The following is a 23,365-nucleotide window of genomic DNA, read 5'->3' on the forward strand; positions in this document are numbered from 1 at the left end:
TCATGACCTTACTGGCCCTGCTTCAAGGCCTCAGCCTAACATAAAGCGAATCCAAGTGATTATTTCTGTCAGGTGCCTAGCATTATACAACCTTCTATTGATTACCATGTCATGGCACCTTGCCATTATCTTTCTCAGTTGCTCCAAATGTGGTTTTGCTGCTCCCCACCCCACTCACAGTAGCTACTTGAGATTTTTGCCTTTTGCCAGAAAAGCAGAGTGAGAGACAAATGGCCACAGAAGCAGGGAGGTGGCTGGCTGACATGTTTGTGCTTCCCACTGGTTAGCCAGTGGGAGTTCCAGCCAAATTAATGGGAGAATAGCAGTGGTTATTTCAAATCCTGTTTATATGCACCTCTCTATAATTATATTACAGAGTAATAATAACCACTGCTGTAAAGATAAAAAGTTGATCCAGAGCATTTCCACATAGCCACCAAGATTGCTCCTCAAACTCTCTTCAGCAGTTATTTACCATTTTGCAAGTGTCCTGCATTTCATTCTCCCATTAATTTGGCTGGAACTCCCACTGGCTAACCAGTGGGAAGCACAAAAATGTCAGCCAGCCACTGTAAGGCAAACTACAAGATGGTTTCCACATACTTGCTAACCTATTCAGATTTATTTAACATGCAGATTCGCATTTGCATGCAGAACTAAGCATAAGAATAGTGTTGAGCAGCCCTTCCCTCTGTGAAATGTTGTGATATCAGTATATCAGAAAAACAGCTGGTTGTCCAAGGATACAATATGATTGCACATACAGGAAGGCTCCCTGTGGCAGGCAAAAGATTCCCTGAGAACTGAAACTGCATTATCAGGATTCCAGCCCATACAGAAACTTTCATGTGTACACAACAGCTTTCCTTTGAGGACAATTGCACTGTATTGTGGAGACTAGCTGTCCAGTGATATCATCAGCATAACTTAAAGGAGTCATGTTGAGATCTACACAGGGCTTATTTTTTTTATTATATTATTTTAATGAGTATGCCTACCTGATCTCCCTGTGGTTGAGGACTAGAAGTTGTAGGCTGCTGAGATGAAAATTGGGAGAGCTGCTGCTGCTGCTGCTGCTGCTGCTGCTGCTGCTGGAGAGGGTTGAATATCAGTGAGCCACCTGGAAGCTGTTCAAGTTTAAAGAGATATTAGGTGTTGTAGAGTTGCATAATTTTTCTGTGATGCACACAAATGTATAGAATTAATTTAGAATTCATATTTGTGAACAACCCAGTACCCTTAGCTCCTTCCCACTTCAAGAACATTGGGGGGGACTGTACTTTATATTGAGCAAATTCACACTAAGCAAGCCCAAATCAAAGTGACCAAAGCGTTTTCTGCAGCAAGAAACTTTATACAATCATAAACATACATACACACAGAATTCATATCACCTACATCAACTAATTCTATACCCCATTAAGTAAAAATCATGTGTTTACTTTAGAATAGACCAAAGCCTGGAATCTTTTAAACAGCTGGAAGAAGGAATAAGAGGTGCAGTTGAGCAAGTGCTGAGCAGAGTGTTTTAGCTAGTTTGTTGGATTTCTCATACAACTACCTCATCCACTTTTCTTTCTGAAATAGCAGTACTTAATTAAGTTTCACCTTTTTGTTTACAGAGCACTAACAGTAGCAAACACAATTTTATAAAAGCAGTTAAAGTCATTATTTAACTCAACCTGAAAAGACACAGCAGAAGAGGAAAGTCTTTCCATATTTTCTGAAAGCAGAAAGAGTTAAGTCTGAGTGCAGCTCTGAAGGGACTGCATGTCATAGCTTAGGAGCAATACAGGAGAAGACCTTCTCCATGTGCCCAAAGTTGTATCTCAGAAAGTAAGGAAATTTTAAGAGCCCTCTCCTCATGACCTCAATGTCCAAATAAAATAGTATTGAGTTAGACAGTCCATCCAATAATTAAACTCCAAGCCATTTTAAAGATTAAAAGCACTGCCAACATTGTGTACAAATTATCAGCTATATACTTAAGTATGCTTCTAGACACATTTCAAAGGTAGGCCCACATAGAGGGCAATGTACTTATCAAGTCAGGATGTAATGAAGGCATGGATAACTCAATGAGAATCCCAACATTAGAGTCCACTGGAGTTGGGCAGCCAATAAATTTAAATAAATAAATAAATAATAACAACAGGGGCAGTGGGAGAAGAAGAGATAGCTGAAAAGAGGGAGCTTCCCCTAACCCCAGCTACTGCAAAATCCGCATATTTTTGCAGATTTTAAATAAAGAATTGGCTTTCCAGGTCCACAATGTCCTTGCCTCAAAGTTTGGTGATGAAAATTTCCTCTCTTTTATTTTCACATTACTTTTCCAACCTCATGTCAAGAGAGACATATATCCTTCCATATTTTCAACAGGATAATATGCTTTACTAATTAATCAAAGGATATTAAAATACTTGTATTTCCATCTAATTTCCCCACTCACACATCTTGAGAAATCATACAGAAAAACAGTCCTCAGTGTATCATCATACCTGTAGAAGATTCAATGGGCGAAGGCCTGGAGCATTTTTTAAACCAAAAGGGCCACCTGCTGAGATTAATTTTGGTAAGAACATATTGTGCTTTTTTCCCCACCCTCTACATTACATCTAAAGTGGAAGTGAACAGCATAGCTAAGCATTAATATTGACAAAAGCTATTTTGGCCGTTTCAAGAGAAACAGATATTTTTTCCAAAATACCTGTTCTAGTGGAATAAGAAAAAATCTATGAGTTTTAAATACTGAAATATTCTGATCTTAAAGCTCAGCTAAATGTAGAGTTCATTTGAAACTGTACAATATATCTGGTTTCAGTGAACTAAATTAAAACACCTTAATTCTTGAATCCCAGCATAGGTTCAAGCTTTTAGAGTACTGTAGTTCTTCTGAACTGCCAAGTCAGGGTAGAGGAAGGCATATATGTGATGCAGATCAGAGTTAGTTTAATAAATTTATACTGCTTCACAAGAATAATTGACAATGCTTACAAATCCTAAGTACAATGCACATAAAAAAGATTAAAAATAGACCACAAATTGAAAGCACAAAAAAATACCCCAAACTGCTAAAATTATCAAACCAATGTAGCAAATTAAAATGCTTACACAAATAAGATAATTTTAATCTTAAAACTGATAAAAGCAAGTTATTTGGAAGATTGGTGCCACCATAAAAAATGGTTGCTCCCAAACATCAACAGAGGATTGAGGAAAGAGAGTAAAGCTCCCACAAGCTACACTATCTTACAGAATGGATCCTAGAATTTGTGTGTATGTGCATGTGTGTGTGTGTGTTTATGTCAGAGTTAGAAAATTCAGTCGCATATGCTTACAAAACTTAATAAAACTCTAGAGGATTGCCAACTAGGGCAATAGTTAAGATGGTATTACTTGTAAATCAAGTCCAAAATGCCTATCACTGAATACTATGCAATTTACTAGTTAGTTAATCAGTAACATTATTGATTATTTCCCCAAGTTTTCCTTTCAATAGGCATCATCATCATCATCATCATCATCATCATCATCATCATCATCATCATCATCCCATTATAGTATATCTGATTTTCATACTGACCTGGCTGAGAGGCAGGCTGCATTGCAGCAGGCAGTGCATTTGGCACCAGATTTCCTGATGGTAAAATATTACTCAGGTTTATACCTGCAGGGGTGACTGCACCAGTATTACCCCCCAACATGGGATTTGAACCACTCATTAATGTTTGTGTTCCACTGTACAAAAGGAATAGGCAAATATTAGACTAACTTGGCATGAAATAATATGCAGGAGCAGTTTTACTATTCAAGTTACTACCAAATCTTTTGCTTCATTTGAATAAAATCTATTCATATCTATAATGCCTCATATCCCAACCCAAATCCATAGAGGACATCTAATGGGCATAACATGTGAAGACTGCTCAAGGAATGAACAGATACCATCTTCCAATGATGATAAGAATGGAAGACAGAATACTGCTTTACTTTATGGTCACCACCCTGAGAAATAATAAATTAATAAATAAGCAGTAAAATAATAACATAAAAATAATAAAAGAAATAATAAAAAACAATAAATAATCTAAACCAGCTTTCTAAAACTTACGCTAAAGATTTACTTTTTGTATCAGGTCTACATAATTATGATTATCAGCTAATGTTTAAGAACGTGGAATGAAATAAATGCACAAAAATATATTTAATTATCTAATCAGTTAACCCATCTCAAGTTCATCACTCATCAATGGGCTCACAGCAACATAATTAAGGGTGGAAAGTAACTATAAACTATAAAATAACCAACTTACCACACAGAGCCCACTACATTGATGAAATTAAGTCCTGCAGTGTTTGTCATGACCTGGTTGGAGGATGTTCCTGTAGTAACGGAAGTTACCATGGTGGAAAGAGGAATGGTCATTACAGGCAGTGCCTGGCTCAGAGACATTTGCTGCTGAGCAAACGGGGTTAACAAAGTGGGCTGAGGGGTGAAGCCTGAATCTTGGGGAGTAAGGGTAGCAGAATGGGTAATCAGAGTTGAGCTCTGAGCATCAGCAGGGTGTGGGGTCGATGAAAGGGTGTTGGTTGGAGTAGGAGTAGATGGCTTAGGAGTTCCAGACCCTGCTCATTGAGAAAAATAAAAAGCACTAGTTTGTTATAAAAGGCCAGTTGTTTTTTAAAACTAAGGTTAGTGGAATCTTACTTAGCTCTGATAGTTTACTCCACTTTAAAACACCACCACCAGCCCAGCAAACTGTGTTAATAATTGCCGTTTCTGATGAATGAAGCATATGGCATGGAAATATCACTATACTTAATCTGCAACTCCAGTTCTATTTATTTCTTTAAATCATTCTAACATTGTTGACACATTTACATCACCTCTCTGCTACTAACTGTCTCATGTCAATTTCAGTAATTTATTTAAATAAAGCATTTAAAATAAATGCTATAAACAAATCATCTAACATTGCAACATGTAAATCTTCTGCACAATACCGTAACATTAAAAAAAGCAGCTTGAGCAAAAATCTGGACAGTGAAAAAGAAACTACAAATAATTATCCATAACTGGTTTGCTTAACTTGCAGACAGAAAGAAAGCAACAAGCAATGTTTGCATTTAAAATTTAAAATTGGCATGAAGCAATAATATCAATGGAATTAAGACAACCCAAAAGTGCTTAAGATGTTTTAATTTTGTTGTTTTTTTAAGCTTTCATGTCTTGCAGAAAGAAAGGAAAGAAATGTGAATGTCTACAAGCTGTGAGCAAAGTATACAACAGCACTTTTACATTCAGAAAAAAACAAAGTCCCCCACAAGTTGATTTTGGTTCCTGGTGATTACATGGACATGTCCATGTAATTTTCTTGACATTGCCTTCTTCCAGGAAACTTTTTTGACTTCCAGTCTAATCCCTGGGATTTCCCAGCAACAGAAAAGGAGTGGGGTGAGGATTATGTGAATCAAATCATTGGAAAATTTATTAAAGCTTCCTTATAGGTTTCTTTGTGCAAAACAGGAAGGCATTAAAATGACATCTATTGAGCCTCCCAATTTTAGATTATGCAACACACAAGAACTACATTATGCAGCAGACAAAGAACTGAATAGACAACTGTCTAAAACATACTCTAAGGGATCCTTTCCCACCTCCCATACATCTATTTAAATATTTCAAAGGGTGGTTTAAAACCCTCAGTTGTTATTTTTATTAACAAGAATACTAACAGACTTAGAATACTGATGCTGCTGAAAAATCCAAACCAGCTTTCAATTAGCTCAGAAGACATTTAAGAAATGGCATTATTATCCTGAAACTATTCTTATACTTTTGTCATCAGCAATGATTTGCAAAACAGTATAGGAGTGCTTTAAAAAATCAGTTTATAAACTTTATTGTATTACCAGGTTGGGACTTGATCATGTTATATACATACACAGAGATACAACTGCACCACAATTGATGACATTCAAGAAGTTTTAGTTGCTTAAAATATGCAATTGAAAATTGGTCTTAATGAGCCACTATTGACATATTAGTGAAAAGATATGTACTTTGGAAACTTCTATGATCACATTAATTATCAGGCTGTATGAAAGAAAGACCTATGTTGGTTGCATAAAATGAATCAAAACGTATACACAGAGGGTGCATACATATATAATTATACAGAAGAACCAAATACAGTTACAGCAAACAAAGTACATACAGTGAACAAGAGGCCTGCCTTGTGCTGCACAATTATACACAATTTAGGACACATGATATTTAGTTTCTCCACAACAGTTGGTTAGAAAGTTTACCATGAGAAGCCTATGAAGATTTAATGGAGAATTTAGGGCGGGACTCACTTTGTGAAGCACTTGCAGGAGACACAGAAGCTGAAGAAAGCATGCTCAATTGATTCAGATCCAGAGATTGCTTCCGGGACACACAGGGAGGCTTAGGAGGAGGAAGAGCAGGAGGAGGAGGAGGAGTTGGGGATTTGAGATGACTGCTTGACTGCTGTGGACTAAAAATATTACCTGAAAAGCATAATTAATAGATGTGATGTTCTGTGAACCAACATCAGAAAGAGTATTTCATTTTCTAAAGCTGTTCCCCCAGTTTTGCTACAGTACATATTAGTTATGCAGTCAAATATTTACCTACAAAAAAGGATGCAGACCAGCTCACTTTTTTGTATTTGTTTGGAACATAAGTGACTTCTCTAGATTGTAGTTTGTCTGTTCCTGGGAGACTCCTGGAAGGAAACTGAGTATAGCTTTTACCCCTCCCTCCAAGCAACCTTGCCACTGTGGGAAACTGTCTCCAAACAGCTCACCAAACAGCTCTCTGGCAGGCTGCTATAGAGCGCTATTTTCCCAGCTTCCAGTCTGCTTATCTATCAGGTGATTGACAGGAGGCACTTTATTATGCATGGGGAAGGTGCTCTGAGTAATTTGCTTGTAGTTGCCCACACTTTTCCTATCAATAAGACTATAAATATATGTTCACATTCCCCAAGAGATTCAGTAACAAATCCTAAGCAAGTAAAGTACAACTTATTCCACAAATGTCTTCTCAACATAAAGGAAAGTGCTTTGAAAAGGTATTTACCTGAAGAACTGCTTGCTGAACTTGAAGGTAGCTTGATGGGAGGTGGTCTGTGTTTCACACCTTTCCCCAACACTGAAGACTGAATATAACCTGACACAGCCTCAGGTTGCTAAAAGCAAGCATACACAAACCACAACTACGTTGCCATACACATGAAACTTCAATATCCTTCAGAAAGTCCCTTGGAGTCAGGAGAAATGTTCTTCTGACTACACTGAGATAATACTAACAAACAAATAAGGAAACTGACATTCCAGTCAAAATCACTGTATCTGCATTCTCTCAGGGGTGGGGTTCACATAAACACTACTAGTAGAAAGAGTTTTCCTCAGTCATTTATTGTATTTCTAAAGAGAGGTCGCTTTACCTAAATAAGTTATTTTTATCAAACCAGTCAAACCAAGAAACATATTGTCTCTACATTGTCAACACTTTCATCCTATATGTTTATAATCATATAAACTTTGGGCCCAGAGCCTAGAAGGTAATTCAGTTCCATACAGCCACAAAGTGATCTACCAGAATACTTTTTAAAAGCTTAATTCTACATAATTCAATTCTGAAGCATTTAACAAAGACTGATGATATTAAATGGGTTATGATATAGGCTGTCATATTATCATTTTTATTAAAAATTGAACTTGTTTTCTGAAGTTGCTAAAAGAAAGAATCCACCCAGCTCTTGTCTTTTCATCTTTAAATCTATCCCAATTGTTTCAGTTAAGTTTAGCACCTAGAGTGTCAGATATCTTCACTATTTTCCCATCACTTATTTTTCTTTTCCAGATGAATATTTTTCTTTTTTTTTCTGTCAACGAAGGTGATATTCATATCTGCAAATGTTTTGTTTGTTAAGGTACATACAGTATAAAAGATTAGGAAAAAGGCTTAATTTCTGAAGGAAAGTAAACTCCAATCTCAACTTTACAAATGTTTCTCCTCAAGCTCTCACCCTCAGTAGTCTAAAATCCTTTGAGCTTTCAATTCTAGTGCCAGATTACTGACTTAAATCTAGTTTCTGCAGCCAGGGAAACTCCCAACAGGTGCTGTAATCAGCTGTTGTATAACAATGGGCAGCTGAGAAAAAGAGGGGAATCATGTAGCTTTGTTTCTTTTAACTATGCCAGATTCAAGATGCCTTTTGCAAACTAGGGAGACTTTTTCCTTTGCCAAGTTTTGAAAGCTGAGGTCTGAGAATGTGAGGTACTGATCCAAGTCGGAGAATTCAGCATATTCCAAATAACTGACCTCAAAGATCTATGACCAACAGACAAACATTTTCTTGATGTCTTTTCTAGGCAACACAAAAAGCATTGACTATATCTGCACATCACAATAATTAAGAATTCTGGAAAATTCTGGCTTATTGTGAATGACCTTCAGGCTGATGCACATGCCCCTGCTTTCATTTTGCTTCTCTCCACTTGAAGGAGAGCTAAAATAAACAATAATGTCAACTTTTTGTATCCCATGAAAGCAAATGATAACATAGAGTACGTACTTTGTTACATACTAGTACCAGATTATAATAATGCAACACATCTAAGGAATAAATAGGCAAAAGTCAAGTAATTAAGTCACTAAGAGAAAGTGAATTTGTATGTTTTTTAGACAGGACTTAAATGAAAGTGAAATATTTTTAAGGGTGCAAAACTATCCTCTAATATCTGGAATTAACTTACTTCTATTTCCTTTCCAGGAGAAAGTTGACTGAGATGGATTGATCCACTTGAGTTATGAAAAATCTTCACAGGACATTTAGCTTCATTTTGAACCAGCTCCTGGTACTGATTGACTACTCTGTAACATGAGATTAAAAAAGACTTTCGTGAAATCGCAGAATTTCTAAGGGCATGTGAATCTATCCAGATACTGAACAATTACAGAGACCTGCTTATTTGTGAATTTCCATTGGCTATTTATTACTACTCATTCATAAATCAAGGGACTGAATTAAAACAGTGTATTTTAGATACAATGCTTACTAAAAGTATTCTCTGTGGAAGATATTCTACTTTTCTACACAATCATATTTTAGAAAGAAATCTAATTCAGCAGATTTCTCTATTCTGAGTTTAGGAGTCCAAAAATAGTACCTATGTTGTTATTATATAATGACAAGAAGAGCATGGGTAACAAATGAAAGTAACCAAGGGAGTAATGGGCAGTTCGAAATACAGAGTGTGCAATTTAATCAATAAATATAAAAAGTTATACCTATCTTTTAGAACTTTATTTCAGTTATTTTGCTAATTTTTCTGCAAAACATTCTGTGCCACACAGAATAAAACCAGTCTGAATAACATCCTAACCTTTCACCCCCACACTAAAAATGAGTGCTAATTCCAGAGCAAAACACAAGAGACACACTATCCAATTCTGAAAATGTATTGATTTGATGGGTCAGGTATATTCCCACTACACAAGACCTCAAGTTTCAGGATAGACTTCATTTCCAAGGGAAAGGACAAAAGATATATGAGGCCAATCTGGGGAGTTTTTGCAAGAGCAAAAACCTAGCTACCTGTAGAATCATGCAAACAGTGATCAGGTACTTACCTTTCTGCTTCTGACTTTGAGCCAATAAGAAAACTGTAAACAACATAATATACTAATTAAAGACAAGGTAAGTATACAGTATAGATTATACCTGCCAGATCAACTGAGCTGAACATACATGGTGTTTGCTTAACAGTGGGAAACCCAACTTCAAGTAGTATCTTATCTCAGATGGCTCACTGGCTAATTCCTTCTCTCAAACTAAATTATTTCACAATGGGAAGGAAGGGGAGAAATTACAAGAAAGATCACTACCTTTCATTCTTTGGAGAAGGAAAGGAGTATAAACGTAATAAATGGATACTGGCTATCCCAGATAAATATATCCTCCATATTCAGAACAAGACTATTTTGCAACATCTAATATTAGAAAGCATCAACAGTGCATGTACTTGCAGGGTTTAGAGATATTTCATCCTTTCACTGTTGGCAAAGGATGCTGGACTAAATGTGGTCTGATTCACCAGGATTCTAGCTACACTTTTATGCCAAAGAACCTGTATGACAGCCACCCCACTCCTTAAGTCACTTTCGCCAAACAAATATTTCCCAAATCAATCCATTGACACCTCTACTACTCCTTCTGAACTTATTCTGCTATACACCATCCTTCCTGACTTCATTTATTGAGCCCTGCCTTTTCAACTGAACATACATAGCACTGATGTATGAAAAATTCCTGTTCTTCCAAAAGGTGGAAGTATAGAAGGAGGGCTGAAGAAGAGTTTGCCAGATAACTGTCTCTCTCTCATAAAAATACAGCTGCAATTTTCAGAATATATACAGTGGATATTTTTAGAAATCATAGTAGATATAGCCATCAAGTTTATTATGTGTCATCGAAATTCCATACAGTGGGGCAAAAAAGTATTTAGTCAGCCACCAATTGTGCAAGTTCTCCCACTTAAAAAGATGAGAGAGGCCTGTAATTTTCATCATAGGTATACCTCAACTATGAGAGACAAAATGGGGGAAAAAATCCAGAAAATCACATTGTCTGATTTTTAAAGAATTTATTTGCAAATCATGGTGGAAAATAAGTATTTGGTCACCTACAAACAAGCAAGATGTCTGGCTCTCACAGACCTGTAACTACTTCTTTAAGAGGCTCCTCTGTCCTCCACTCGTTACCTGTAGTAATGGCACCTGTTTGACCTTGTTATCAGTATAAAAGACACCTGTTCACAACCTCAAACAGTCACACTCCAAACTCCACTAGGGCCAAGACCAAAGAGCTGTCAGAGGACACCAGAAACAAAATTGTAGACCTGTACCAGGCTGGGAAGACTGAATCTGCAATAGGCAAGCAGCTTGGTGTGAAGAAATCAACTGTGGGAGCAATCATTAGAAAATGGAAGACATACAAGACCACTGATAATCTCCCTCGATCTGGGGCTCCACGCAAGATCTCACCCTGTGGGGTCAAAATGATCACAGGAACGGTGAGCAAAAATCCCAGAACCACATGGGGGGACCTAGTGAATGACTTGCAGAGAGCTGGGGCCAAAGTAACAAAGGCTACCAACAGTAACACACTACGCCGCCAGGGACTCAAATCCTGCAGTGCCAGACGTGTCCCCCTGCTTAAGCCAGTACATGTCCGGGCCCGTCTGAAGTTTGCTACAGAGCCTTTGGATGATCCAGAAGAGGATTGGGAGAATGTCATATGGTCAGATGAAACCAAAGTAGAACGTTTTGGTCTAAACTCAACTTGTCGTGTTTGGAGGAGAGAGAATGCTGAGTTGCATCCAAAGAACACCATACCTACTGTGAAGCATGGGGGTGGAAACATCATGCTTTGGGGCTGTTTTTCTGCCAAGGGACCAGGACGACTGATCCGTGTAAAGGAAAGAATGAATGGGGCCATGTATCGTGAGATTTTGAGTGAACACCTCCTTCCATCAGCAACGGCATTGAAGATGAAACGTGGCTGGGTCTTTCAGCATGACAATGATCCCAAACACACCGCCCAGGCAACGAAGGAGTGGCTTCGTAAGAAGCATTTCAAGGTCCTGGAGTGGCCTAGCCAGTCTCCAGATCTCAACCCCATGGAAAACCTTTGGAGGGAGTTGAAAGTCTGTGTGGCCCAGCGACAGCCCCAAAACATCACTGCTCTAGAGGAGATCTGCATGGAGGAATGGGCCAAAATACCAGCAACAGTGTGTGAAAACCTTGTGAAGACTTACAGAAAATGTTTGACCTCTGTCATTGCCAACAAAGGATATATAACAAAGTATTGAGATGAACTTTTGATATTGACCAAATACTTATTTTCCACCATGATTTGCAAATAAATTCTTTAAAAATCAGACAATGTGATTTTCTGGATTTTTTCCCCCATTTTGTCTCTCATAGTTGAGGTATACCTATGATGAAAATTACAGGCCTCTCTCATCTTTTTAAGTGGGAGAACTGGCACAATTGGTGGCTGACTAAATACTTTTTTGCCCCACGGTATAGGCTGATAGCAAAATATTGAGCTTTAAACATTTGACCAAATCAGACTTTTATCCGACCATCAGATTGCCTGGCCAACTTTGAATTCATAATCTTAGGGACTGGATTCAGCTGTAATGATAATTTATGGTTTATTGCTGCAAGAATGAATTTGGACAACAGACAATATTATTAAAAAATTCCAACTTCAAACTTTGATTTAGGTTTCAGTAAACCAGGGGTGGGCAATCCATAGTTTGCACAATCTCCAGCTGCAGAGTGAGGCCAGCAAAGCAATGAAGAACATTTTTTTCCCTATCAGCCAGCAAGAACAGATTATCAGGAGAGAGGGGGATAACATTTTATCCCCTCTAAAAATCCCTGCTCAAACTGGAAGAACAACTAGAAACCAAATTGCTGGCTTCCTAACAAAAAAACACTCATCTGCCAAATAGGATGGAGGAAAGTGAGGGAAATCCTCTCTTCTTCCCAGTGACGTTGAAGAAGATCACTGGAAGACGGGACCAGAGAACAAATGTACAGTGTGTGCAAGAGTGGGTACTGCAATCAAAAAACACAGTTGCATGTAGCAAAAATACTGTTGAAAAGTGGCCACATAATGCTCGAGTTCTTGATTTTAAGGGAAACTAAAACTGAGCATTACTAAATATGTATCTTGGAAGTTAATAAATTTACAGCAATTAAGAGGATCTCATGGCAGAAGAAGCTACTAGGGAAAAAAATCTCAGGACGGGTGATGGCTCCTAAAGGAAAAAATGCCAAAAGTACAATTGCAAACAGTGCCAATGAGGAAACAAAATCTAGGACAGCAGAAGAAGCCAGTGCAGTTAAAAAATTACTGAAGATCTGAAAATAAATCAAGGACACAAACTGAAAATGAAAAAAAGCCAGATCACAAAGAGTCAAGACAGGTAACACAGAACTGCAGAGCTAGTGTCAAGAAACTGAAAGTTGAGAATGAGCTAAGGTAAGAAAAGAATGGTAAACATTACAAAAAGAATTTACTTAGGTATGTATGTTCAAAATAAAAGTAAAAGAATCAGTACTATCACCCATTCAATGAAGATAGCAAAAAGTTAACAAATAACAAAGAAAAGGCAGAGTTTATTCAGCTACTATTTTAATTTGTTGGTTCCATCCAACAAAAAGTGTGTTCCACTATGACAACATAGTTCCACTATGACAACTATGAATAACAACAATGGCTCATCAGACTGGAAAGACATATCAAGTGGAATACATATGAATTGAATTTGGGTTCTCTACTCTTGGTGGAAGAAATGCTCATAAAAGTTGTTGAAGATATATTGGATAGAACAGCTAATACCACAGAAGACAAAAGTAAAATTCAGAACTATTTTGATTGGGTTGAAAGTAACAGAATAAAATGTAACAGAAGTAGCTGCAAAGTTCTCCATTTGAGACATAAAAATCAAATGCACTGGTATAGGATGGGCAATACCTAGCTTGATAACGACACTTGTGAAAAATATATTAAAAAAATAATTTACTTCAAATTTGATACAGCATAAGATTGATTGCCAAAAGAGCAAATACAATTTAAGATGCATAAACAGACGTGTATATTCCAAATAGCAGGAAGTAATTTTTTTACTGTACAGGTAGTTCTCATTTAGGAACTGCCTTGGGTAGCGACTTCGCAAATACAACGGTATTAAATGGCAATAAAAAAAATCGTTTTCCAACCAACGCACATATTTACAACCAAATTTCTTGTGCTTCACAACAAAAGCCTTCAGTGTGAAATTGATTAAAGTCTGGTCAGTTTCAGGCAGCAGTGCCAGGGGACTGGAGGGTTCTAATCAACTAAGTAAGATCACAGAGGGAGCTTGTTAACTTGCAATTAGAAAAGCAGCTCAGGAAGAGACAGCTTGTTTAAGCAACCTCTTCCCCCTGCAAGGAGGCCAAAAAAAGGGGAGGGAAATGGGTTAGGCACAGGACATGTAGGAGAGAAGCTTACTTGAATGAGATGGCAGCAACCAGTGATCTTCCCAGTCTCTCTCTCTCCCCATCAATGTTCACTTAGCCACCATTTTGCCTAATGACCAAGTTGTCAGAACCAACTGCAGTCACTAAATGAGGACTACCAGTATTCTATTAGCTCAGACCCAACCTCAAGTACAGTACCCAGTTCTGGACACCACACTTAAAAACATTTCAGACAAACAGAAAAAGTTTAGAAAATGGCAACAAAAGTTATCAGTATACTGAAAAACAAGATCTATGAAGAGAGGCTGAAGAAGTTGGGTATTTTTAGTCTTCAGAAAAAATTACTGAGATGTGGATATGATAGCATTCTTCAAGTTACCTAGAAGGGTATCATGCAGAAGGTTAAGACCTGTTGTCTCTTGTTCCAGAGTGCCAGACTAAGAATAATGGATTTTAATTACTGGAAAGCAGATTCCAATTCTAGCATATAGAGGGTCATAACAATAAGTGCTGTTCAACCATGGAATCAATTAACCAATTCCATGCATATGTTCAAGGCAGACATCTATCTGGGATGCTTTAATTTCAATTTCAGCACTGATATGGCAGTTGAGCTTGGTGATTTAAATGGCCCCTTTCAACTCTATAATTCCACAATTCTGTGATTCTATATATATGCAAATTCTGGCATGTATATAGGCATGCATGCAACAGCCTCTGATCCAGAATCTATTGTGATCCACAAGGTGAAAAAGATGCCCACCCCTGCAATAGAACAAGTTTAATTAAGTTTAGTTAAATGGAAACAATCTTCATTCTGGGAGGCAATATGTGAGACTAAGGTTACCTAAACTCATTGAACTAATGAAATGCTTTATTGGTATTCATACATAAGCTATAATTTTTCATTATGTTCAAACACTGTGAGTTCTTAAATTATTTTTTTCAATAATTTGCACATTAATAAAGGACAGCCTACATTTTAGAAGACTTTCTTTACCTGCTAAACATGCAAAGATGTTTTAGCTAATATCCGCAAAAAAATTATCTAAAGTTAAAATTAATGCTTTTCTCTAAAACTGAAAGATTAATGCCACTTACTGTGATAGAGTTGTTGGACTTTCATTATCTTCATCATTTTTAAGAGTTTGTATTTTACCATAGTATAATGGATTTCCAAGTGACTGAAAAATTGTCAGTTTTGTTTTCTGAAAATAATTGCCACTTTCACATTCAAAGACGTAATCATCTTTCACTTCCTATCAAATAGAAAAAGACTTATAAAAGCAGATACTATACAACATATATTTATGATGTGCTTAGCCTATTATATAGTTGCTCTGAGAACAGCAAAACTTTGGGACTTTTGAGAATACAATATAAACAAGTGATCATGGTATCTCCCCTGCCAGGTAAGTATAAGTGTCTTCCTAAACTGTGTTTGGATGACATGCTTATCTTGGTAATGGACAAGATTACTGTGCAATATAAAAACCTAAATCCAACATCCTCTTATGTATGTATCCAATGTCCTCTTATGTCCCTCTTCAAGACTGCCATCTACCTTGTGAAACTTGTTTTTGAGACTGCTAAAGTATTTTAATAGTACTTTTCTGCTTCATTTAAATAATTTGTTTTCTTTTTAAGGAGCCTGAGAATGGGTTTCTTCTCAGGGACTGTTGGGAAGGAATGCCCTGAAAGTTGAGGGGAGTGGCAGAAGGATGGGATGTTTTTCAGTGCTCCCATTAGTAACTTGTCTTCTGTCCTCTGTAGCCACACAGGCAGAGATCAGCAAAGTGAATACTACAAAGCAGATGTTGCATGATGCAGTATAGAAGAGGGTGGGAAAGAAGGTACCAGTAGCATTGTTTTTTTGTTTCTTTTTTCCCCCATTTATTCTCCATTTTTCCTTCCACTCCCACTGCTTTCTGTCTGAGTCATAGGGAAAGAATTGGTATTCTCCTACTGCCAGCACTTACAGCATACCTGAAACATCCTGAAGAAAATAGGCAAGAACCCTGTCATTCCAAAAATGACTTTGGGCCCAGATAACATAGTTGCATTCTTTCAGATCCATTAAAATCTGACTAAGTTAGTGGCTAAATGGGCTGTATGTTGCACAAACAGCACTAACATATTTGAAATTTACTTGCTCTTCTAAAATGTATTTCATTCTAAATTTGTGAAGGACAGTGATGAAAAGAACTTCAACAAAGAAAATATTTTAAATAAAACATAACAGTTCAGATGTGAAAGAAGCTGATCTGTTCCTAAATACTTATACTAAATCAAGATATAAAGTAAAATGTGGAAGGGCTGAGAAGTTTATCCCAACACAGGGAAAACTTTCAAACTTAATGGAAATAAGAAAAATGAGATTCAGGTGGTATAATGTGTACTCTAAGCCTTGTTTGTTTTCCTCCTTTTTTCCCCTAAGAATTAGTGCTATCACTTGAAATAGAAAGTCATAATCCAGAATAGACTGCTTTATTTATTTTACTGTAATGTTGGTTTTTGTTTTTAATGTTAATTTGTCTTCCTGCTTCTCTTAAGTAGGCCAAAATGAAGAAATGTCAGTGTCTTTAAAATTTAGCAGTTTGTAATAAGTTAAACACATTTCACAGCAAATTCAAGCAAAATATAATTATTGCCTGAATAAATGCCACTCAGTTTTATATATCAAAAATACTTTTATAGAAAAAGCAAATTATACATAATATATTTTATAAAGCAATAAAGACTGTTTATCTACCAAGGATGTTAAAGTATGCCACATATTTCAATTTTCTCTGAAAGTTCCTATTTTCTGCACTGCTTTAAAATTTATGGAACATTTACTCTACTATCTGTTGGCCTAAACAATTTATTATATATATTATTAGGAAGAAATAGATAAGACAATGAATTAATTCTCCTTTCAAGTGACCATAAAAATGTGACTCCTCATAAGAAAGCTGGTACTGGGTTATGGCTGAATCTCCATGAAGCAGCTGCTTATTTTAATTAACCAGTGCTCTTCCTAAGCTACCCCCAGTTAATGGTCAAATTAATGGTTCTAAGTCTATCTTTAAATGGATTTCCACTAGATTGTCACTATTTGTATTGTTATGGAGACATCTAAGAACAGAAACAGAAGGCTTGGGAAAGATGGAACCTTCCCTAGTTCCTATGCTGGTAAAGAGTTAAACACACAAGTTCAAACACTTGTACTCAGCTATTCTACTATTTTTAAATTTGGCCAGAATGGCAATCATTACATCTCAACAGGGAAGACAGCTGTTTCTTCTGCTGGAGGTCAAATGTTAAATAATAATTTATTAAATTTATATGCCATCCAACTCCCAATGACTCTGGGCCGATGCCCTAGATCTTTCTAATTCTACCAGTATCTTGTTCAACAAGCTCATCCTTGCTATGCCACTGGATTACCAAACTTGAATAACTGTAAGGAGTGGCTACTTGGATGGGGTTTCAACTTATATATAAGGTAGGCTAATGACTTCAGCACACTAATTCTTTTTTATATTTATATTTGTTTCTATACTAATATTAATGATTAAAATCAAGAAGTTATGTTCTTGAATTGTCCATAAACGTATTAATTTTAAAATAATAGGTGCCTCCCACTACCCTTATTGGCTCTAGGCAACTTAGAAATGTCTAACATTAGCCACACCTAACTAGCTAAAACACTGATATTCAAATTGACAATTATTATTATTGTCAATTTGACAATATTATTTGGCCACAGCCAAATATTCCAAAATACCACCATTTAGGTGTCAGTTTACTCTTTTTTATTCAAACATAATGCTGTTAATTATAAAGGATAGGAATGAAGACAAAATGTCCCTTATACCTGCAACACAACAAAGCTCCCAAAGAATACCTGCTTTTTCAGGCATTCTTAAACAGGCATTAGATTAGGATTATGGAGATCCAAGTTCAAATTCTCACACTGCCATGAAATTCATAGATTTGACCAGTCACATCCTAGAACCCTAGAGGAACTAAATTATTTGGACCCTTGACAGTAAGATCAAGGGTACAGCATGGAAACTGCATTAGTCGTGCTTGTGGATGACCTATGGTGAGACCAAAATCAGGGAGTGAAATCCTCTTGGCCCTACAACCTCTCTTCATTTAGCGACCACAATCCTTTCCTTAAATCAGAAGCAAAATGGTCACTAAGTGAACACATGACTGGGAGAGAGAGAGATGCTGCAAAGATCAGTGGTTGTCAGATAAAGTTCTTTCCTACTGTGTCCTGTGCCTGACCTGTGTTGGGTTTTTTTTTTGCCTCCTTGCAGGGCAGAGAGATTGCTTAAACAAGCCATCTCCTCCTGAGCTGCTTTTCTCCACAGACAGTGCTTCCCTAAAAAGTTCTAACCACAAGTTAAGAAGCTCAGCTCTGTGATCTTAATTAGTTGATTAGAAACCTCAGGCTAGCTCATGCTGCTGCCTGAAGTTGACCAGAACTTAAGAAGGCTTTTGTTGTCATTTAGCCATAAATGTGTGCATTGGTTAGAAAATGATTTTTTTAATTACTGTTGTATTTGCAAATGGTTGCTAAACAAGGTCACCACTAAATGAGAAGTGGATGTACTTGATCTCTCAACAGCATCCAATCCCATCATATATAGCTTCCTTCTGAGCCATCTCTGAGGATTGGAGTGGAGACACTGTCTTGCAGCAATTCTCCTTCCTGAAGAGGCAATTCAAATTAGGGGGAGAGGAGAGATTCACCTGGAGACCTCTAGTTTTTGGGGTGCCTCAGTGCTCTTCCTCTCCCTGCTTCTCTTTAAACCATTGGGGAAGTTTGGCACGGGGTTTAGTATCCTCATGATACTCAATGTTACATCTTGATCCCAACCTGAACAAATGATGCGGTAGAAGTGCTTGGAGGCTGTCAGGATCTGAATGGGGAGGAACTGCCTCAGACTGAATCCTTCCATGATGGAATGCCTTTGGGTTTATGGTTCTAACAACTCTGGAGAAATATCATCTTTGATTCTGAATGGAGTTGTACTCCCCCATTCAGAGGTGGTTGATAATTTGGGGGGCCTCCTAGACTCACAGCTCCTGCTCAATGTGACAGTCACACAGGAGCATTTGGTATACCAACTGCTATTCCTGTATTGGGAGGCCTTGATCGCAGTCATAACTATTTGATTACTGTAATGTGCTCTACAGTACATGAGGCTGTCCTGGAACAACATTCAGAAACTATACCAAATACAGAAAACAGCTGTATCACACTGGCTTGAGCAGTGATGAGTATATTCTGGTTTACTAAGATGATCCTGTTCCTTCAGGAGCTGCACTGGTTGCCAGATAGCTTCTAGGTATGATTCAAGGTGCTGGTTGTTACCTTTAAGGCCCTACATGCCTCCCAACCTGATTATCTATGAGTGTAATGGGCTGTAAGAATAACCTTGAAAGACAGGAAGAAGAGCTGCAGCCTAGGTAACAAAATCATCCCCTTGGCCAACTTTTCTGCAATTTGGGTGGTAGGTAGCACTCAGCATAGATTATCATCCCACATAATCTTGGGGAACAGCAGCTGATCCATCACTTTGAACCTTGTCTTGACAGAGCCTTTCAAGCGGTGTTGTTTTTTTCCCACCTCAAAAAAAAAATGCTTTCTGTTTTTTGCACATATCTAGTAAAAAGTGTTAGTTAATAGGATTTTTTTTAAAAAAAGAGAAGAGTGCAACTTGAGCTAAGCAAGAAACTAAACTGGGAGGAACACAATCATAAAGGAGACAGAAAAAAGATTTCCTGCTTCTTGAGCATGGTTAGAATAATTAACCCCATCCATTGGTGTTCAGAGGTCTATACAACAATGCTCAGAGTATGGGGAACAAACAGGCAGAATTTGAAGTCCTAGTGCAGAGTGGGAAATATGACATTGTTGGCATTACTGAGACCTGGTGGGAGGGAACCCATGATTGGAATATAGTACTAAAAGGATATAATTTGTTCCACAGAATCAGACCCAACAAAATGGAAAAGGGGAGTTGCATTATACTTAAAGAATGACTACACCTATATGAAAATTTGTGACATTGAGGGTTAAAACCCTGCCAAAAACATCCAGGAGAAAAAAGAAACAACAATGACATTGTTCTGGTGTATATTACAGGCCAACCAACCAAGGAAAAGATATAATGTATTTTTTGCAAAGCACATGGCAAGGTGTCCAAGGAAACACACCACTATGGTAATCGGTTATTTCAACTACACCAATATCAAATGAGAATCAAACTCTACAGTCAGAAGGAGACCCAACAAATTATTTATGTGCGTTGCAGACAACTTCATTGACCAAAAGGTAGAGGAGGGAACCAGACGATCAACTATACTGGACTTCCAGATTTGAAGAGAGCTGACTTCAATAAGCTAAGGGAGTTCAGGAGGTTTGGGAAATCATGAAAAATCAGATAGTTAAGGCACAAAAAAGACAAAGAAAAATGGGAGAGAACTAACCAGCATGGTTACATAAGGAGCTCTCCAATAAACCAATAAAAAGACAAGTTTAAAAAATGGAAAGAGAAGCATATAATAAAAATAGAATATCACGAAATAGCCTAAATCTGTAAGGACAGCGCCAAAAGGGCTAAGACTCAGGATGAGCTGAGTCTTGCAACAAATGCCAAAAATAACAAAAAAGACTTATTTGGGTATATGCAGGAAAGTCAAGAAAATGATCAGCCCATTGGTTGGAGGAGAGGGCAAGATGGTGATGGACAAGTTGCAAGGAGAAGGCTGAACTGCTTAATTCTTATTTTGCATTTGTCTTTTTACAAAAAGAAAAAGTGGTCCAATCTATTACAAGGTGCACCATGGAGAGTGAGGGGAGAAGAAAAATGCAGGTCAAAATTGGGAAGGAAGTGCATCCAAATCACCAGGGCCAGATGAATTATATCCCAGGGTGCTAAAGGAATTTGTGGATGTGATGTCAGAAACATTAAGTATAATCTTTGAGAACTCCTTGAGTACAAGCAAGTGCCAAAACAGTGGACAGAGGCTACAGGTAGCCCTTGACTTATGGCCATTTGTTCAGTGACCATTCGAAGTTATGACGGTGCTAAAAAAGGAGACTTATGACCAGTCCTCAAAGTTGTGGCTGTCTCAGAATCCCCGTGGTCATGTAATCACAATCTGGGTGCTTGGCAACCTGTCTGCACTTACAACCAGTTGCCAAGCGCCCTGCAATCATGATTGCCATTTGCAACCTTCCATGCTGGCTTCCCCAGAAAGTCAAAGGGGAAGCTGGCAGGGAAGATGACAAATTGCTTGGGTAAGTCTCCTCCACCCACGCACCTTCCCACAGCCCCTCTGCGCTCGTGCCATGCTGGCCAATCACACACCACCATATTCCCTCACTGACCTGCACTGCACTGCATCCTCCCCAACCTGAGTGGTGCCTCTTGCGCATCCTCCCTGACCAATGTTGCACCCCCACACACTTTCCACTACCTGTGCAGCACCTCTTGCACACACCCTCCCCAATCTATGCAGTACCTCTCACGCACCCACGCACCCATGTACCTCCTCCCAAACTCATGTGGTACCTCTCATGCACCCTCCCCGTGCATGGTGCCTTGCCTCTTGTGCACCCTCATGCATTCTCCCCTACCTGCGTGGCACCTCTCATGGACCCTCATGCATCCTCCCTGACCTGTGTGGTGCCTCTCACACACCCTCCCTGACCCACACAGTTCCTCTCATACACACCCTCCCCCACTCCCTTGCACCCTCCCCCCGCAACAGCAGCCACTTACCTGCCTGTGGGCCTGGGACTTGCAACTTCCTGCCAGCTTTCCCACTGACTTTGGTTGTGGGAAGCCAGCAGGAAGTTGCCTACTTTACAACTGTGGGATTCAGTTAACAACAGCAACCGGGACTGCGGGGATTGCCATCGTTAAGCAATGCGTTCGTGCTTTACAACTGCATTGCTTACTGATAGAAATTCCGGTCCCGATAGCCGTCATAAGTCGAGGACCGCTAGTAACATTGTTCCAATCTTTTAAAAAAGGGGAAAAAGTGGACCCAGAAAATTAAAGAATATTGACATCAATATTTGGGGAATCCTAGAAAATGTCATCAAGCACTTAGTGGGTTTGCAAGCACTTAGAAAGAACCAGAGTGATGACTAGAACCAAACATGGGTTTGCTAAAAATAGGTCATGCTAGACTATTCTTATTGCCTTTTTTTTTTTTTTTTTTGACAAAGTGACTAAATCAGTAAACTAAGGGAATGCTGTGGATATAGTGTACCTAGACTTCAGTAACTGACCATAACCTCTTTCTTGATAAAAATGGAACAATTTGGGATGGGCAATACCACTACCAGATGGATTTGAAGTTGTTTGAACAACCATACCTAACAAGTGGTTCTTAATGGAGAAACATTCAAAAGGATCTTGAGAGACTTGAACATTTGGCCTTTTCCAACAAAATGCAATTCAATGGCAAGAAATGTAGGGTTCTGGATTTAGATAGGAAAATCAGATGTACAAGATAGCGGTACTTGGTTCAGCTGTCATATTTGTGAGAAGGATCTGAGTGTCCTTGTAGACTACAGATTAAGTATGAGCCAGCAATATGCTGCAACTGCCAAAAGAGCCAATACAATCTTGGGGGCAAGATCAATAGAGGAATAATGTTGAGATCTGCTCTGTGCTGCACTGGTCATACTGGAATACTACACTGCACCTGGAATACCATGTAGAGTTTTGATTGCCACAATACATGAAGGATTCTGAGGAAATGGAAAGAGTGCAGAGAACAGCAATAAAGATGGTGAGGAACTTGAAGGCTATGAAGAACAGTTAAAAGAACTTAGTATGTCTAGACTAAAGAAGAAAAGGCTAAGGGGCAGTCTTCCAAAACTTGAAGGGCTGTCACAGAGAAGAGAGTATGGGCTTATACTCCACAGTGCCCAAGGGCAAGACAAGAACCAGCAGATGGAAGCTTTAGAGAGAAAAATGCAAACTTGAAATAAGGAAGAATTTCCTGAGTCCGAAATAGATATTAAGTAGCCTCCTGGAGCTGTGGGTGCTCCATCACTAGAGGTTTTCAAACAAAAGTTGAACAGCCATTTGTCTGGGACAGTCTAAGGATTCCTGTCTTGTTTAGGGTATTGGACTAGAAGACATCCAAGGTCCCTCCCAAAGCTATGATTCCATGATACTATGTTCATGCATACCAAAGAAAAAAACAATAACTGATGTTATTTAATAAATGTTAATACATGTTAAAAATGATGGCTGTTATTGTAAAACA

At 38.1% G+C, this 23,365-nt stretch overlaps 1 protein-coding gene across 27 annotated transcripts in view; it reads right to left on the reverse strand.

The window, feature by feature from the left end:
- SUPT20H (SPT20 homolog, SAGA complex component) overlaps positions 1-23,365 on the reverse strand; it is a 61,961-nt gene that overhangs the window by 20,888 nt on the left and 17,708 nt on the right. For 21 of the 27 annotated variants that reach the window (XM_088147546.1, XM_088147538.1, XM_088147533.1 and 18 more), the window contains 9 exons: positions 15,176-15,333; positions 9,668-9,700; positions 8,791-8,908; positions 7,109-7,217; positions 6,361-6,534; positions 4,314-4,626; positions 3,584-3,738; positions 2,499-2,557; positions 999-1,127 (listed from right to left, as the gene is read on the reverse strand). In XM_088147546.1, the coding sequence (XP_088003672.1) occupies positions 999-1,127; positions 2,499-2,557; positions 3,584-3,738; positions 4,314-4,626; positions 6,361-6,534; positions 7,109-7,217; positions 8,791-8,908; positions 9,668-9,700; positions 15,176-15,333 (1,248 nt within the window). The remainder of the gene's footprint in view (positions 1-998; positions 1,128-2,498; positions 2,558-3,583; positions 3,739-4,313; positions 4,627-6,360; positions 6,535-7,108; positions 7,218-8,790; positions 8,909-9,667; positions 9,701-15,175; positions 15,334-23,365) is intronic. The other 6 variants (XM_088147557.1, XM_088147555.1, XM_088147559.1 and 3 more) reach the window with 3 other exon arrangements.

Source organism: Python bivittatus, unplaced genomic scaffold (genome assembly GCF_059951505.1).
Source record: "Python bivittatus isolate LINGU-HERP-01145 unplaced genomic scaffold, Pbiv_v1 ctg000520_np1212, whole genome shotgun sequence".
Lineage (NCBI taxonomy): Eukaryota > Metazoa > Chordata > Lepidosauria > Squamata > Pythonidae > Python > Python bivittatus.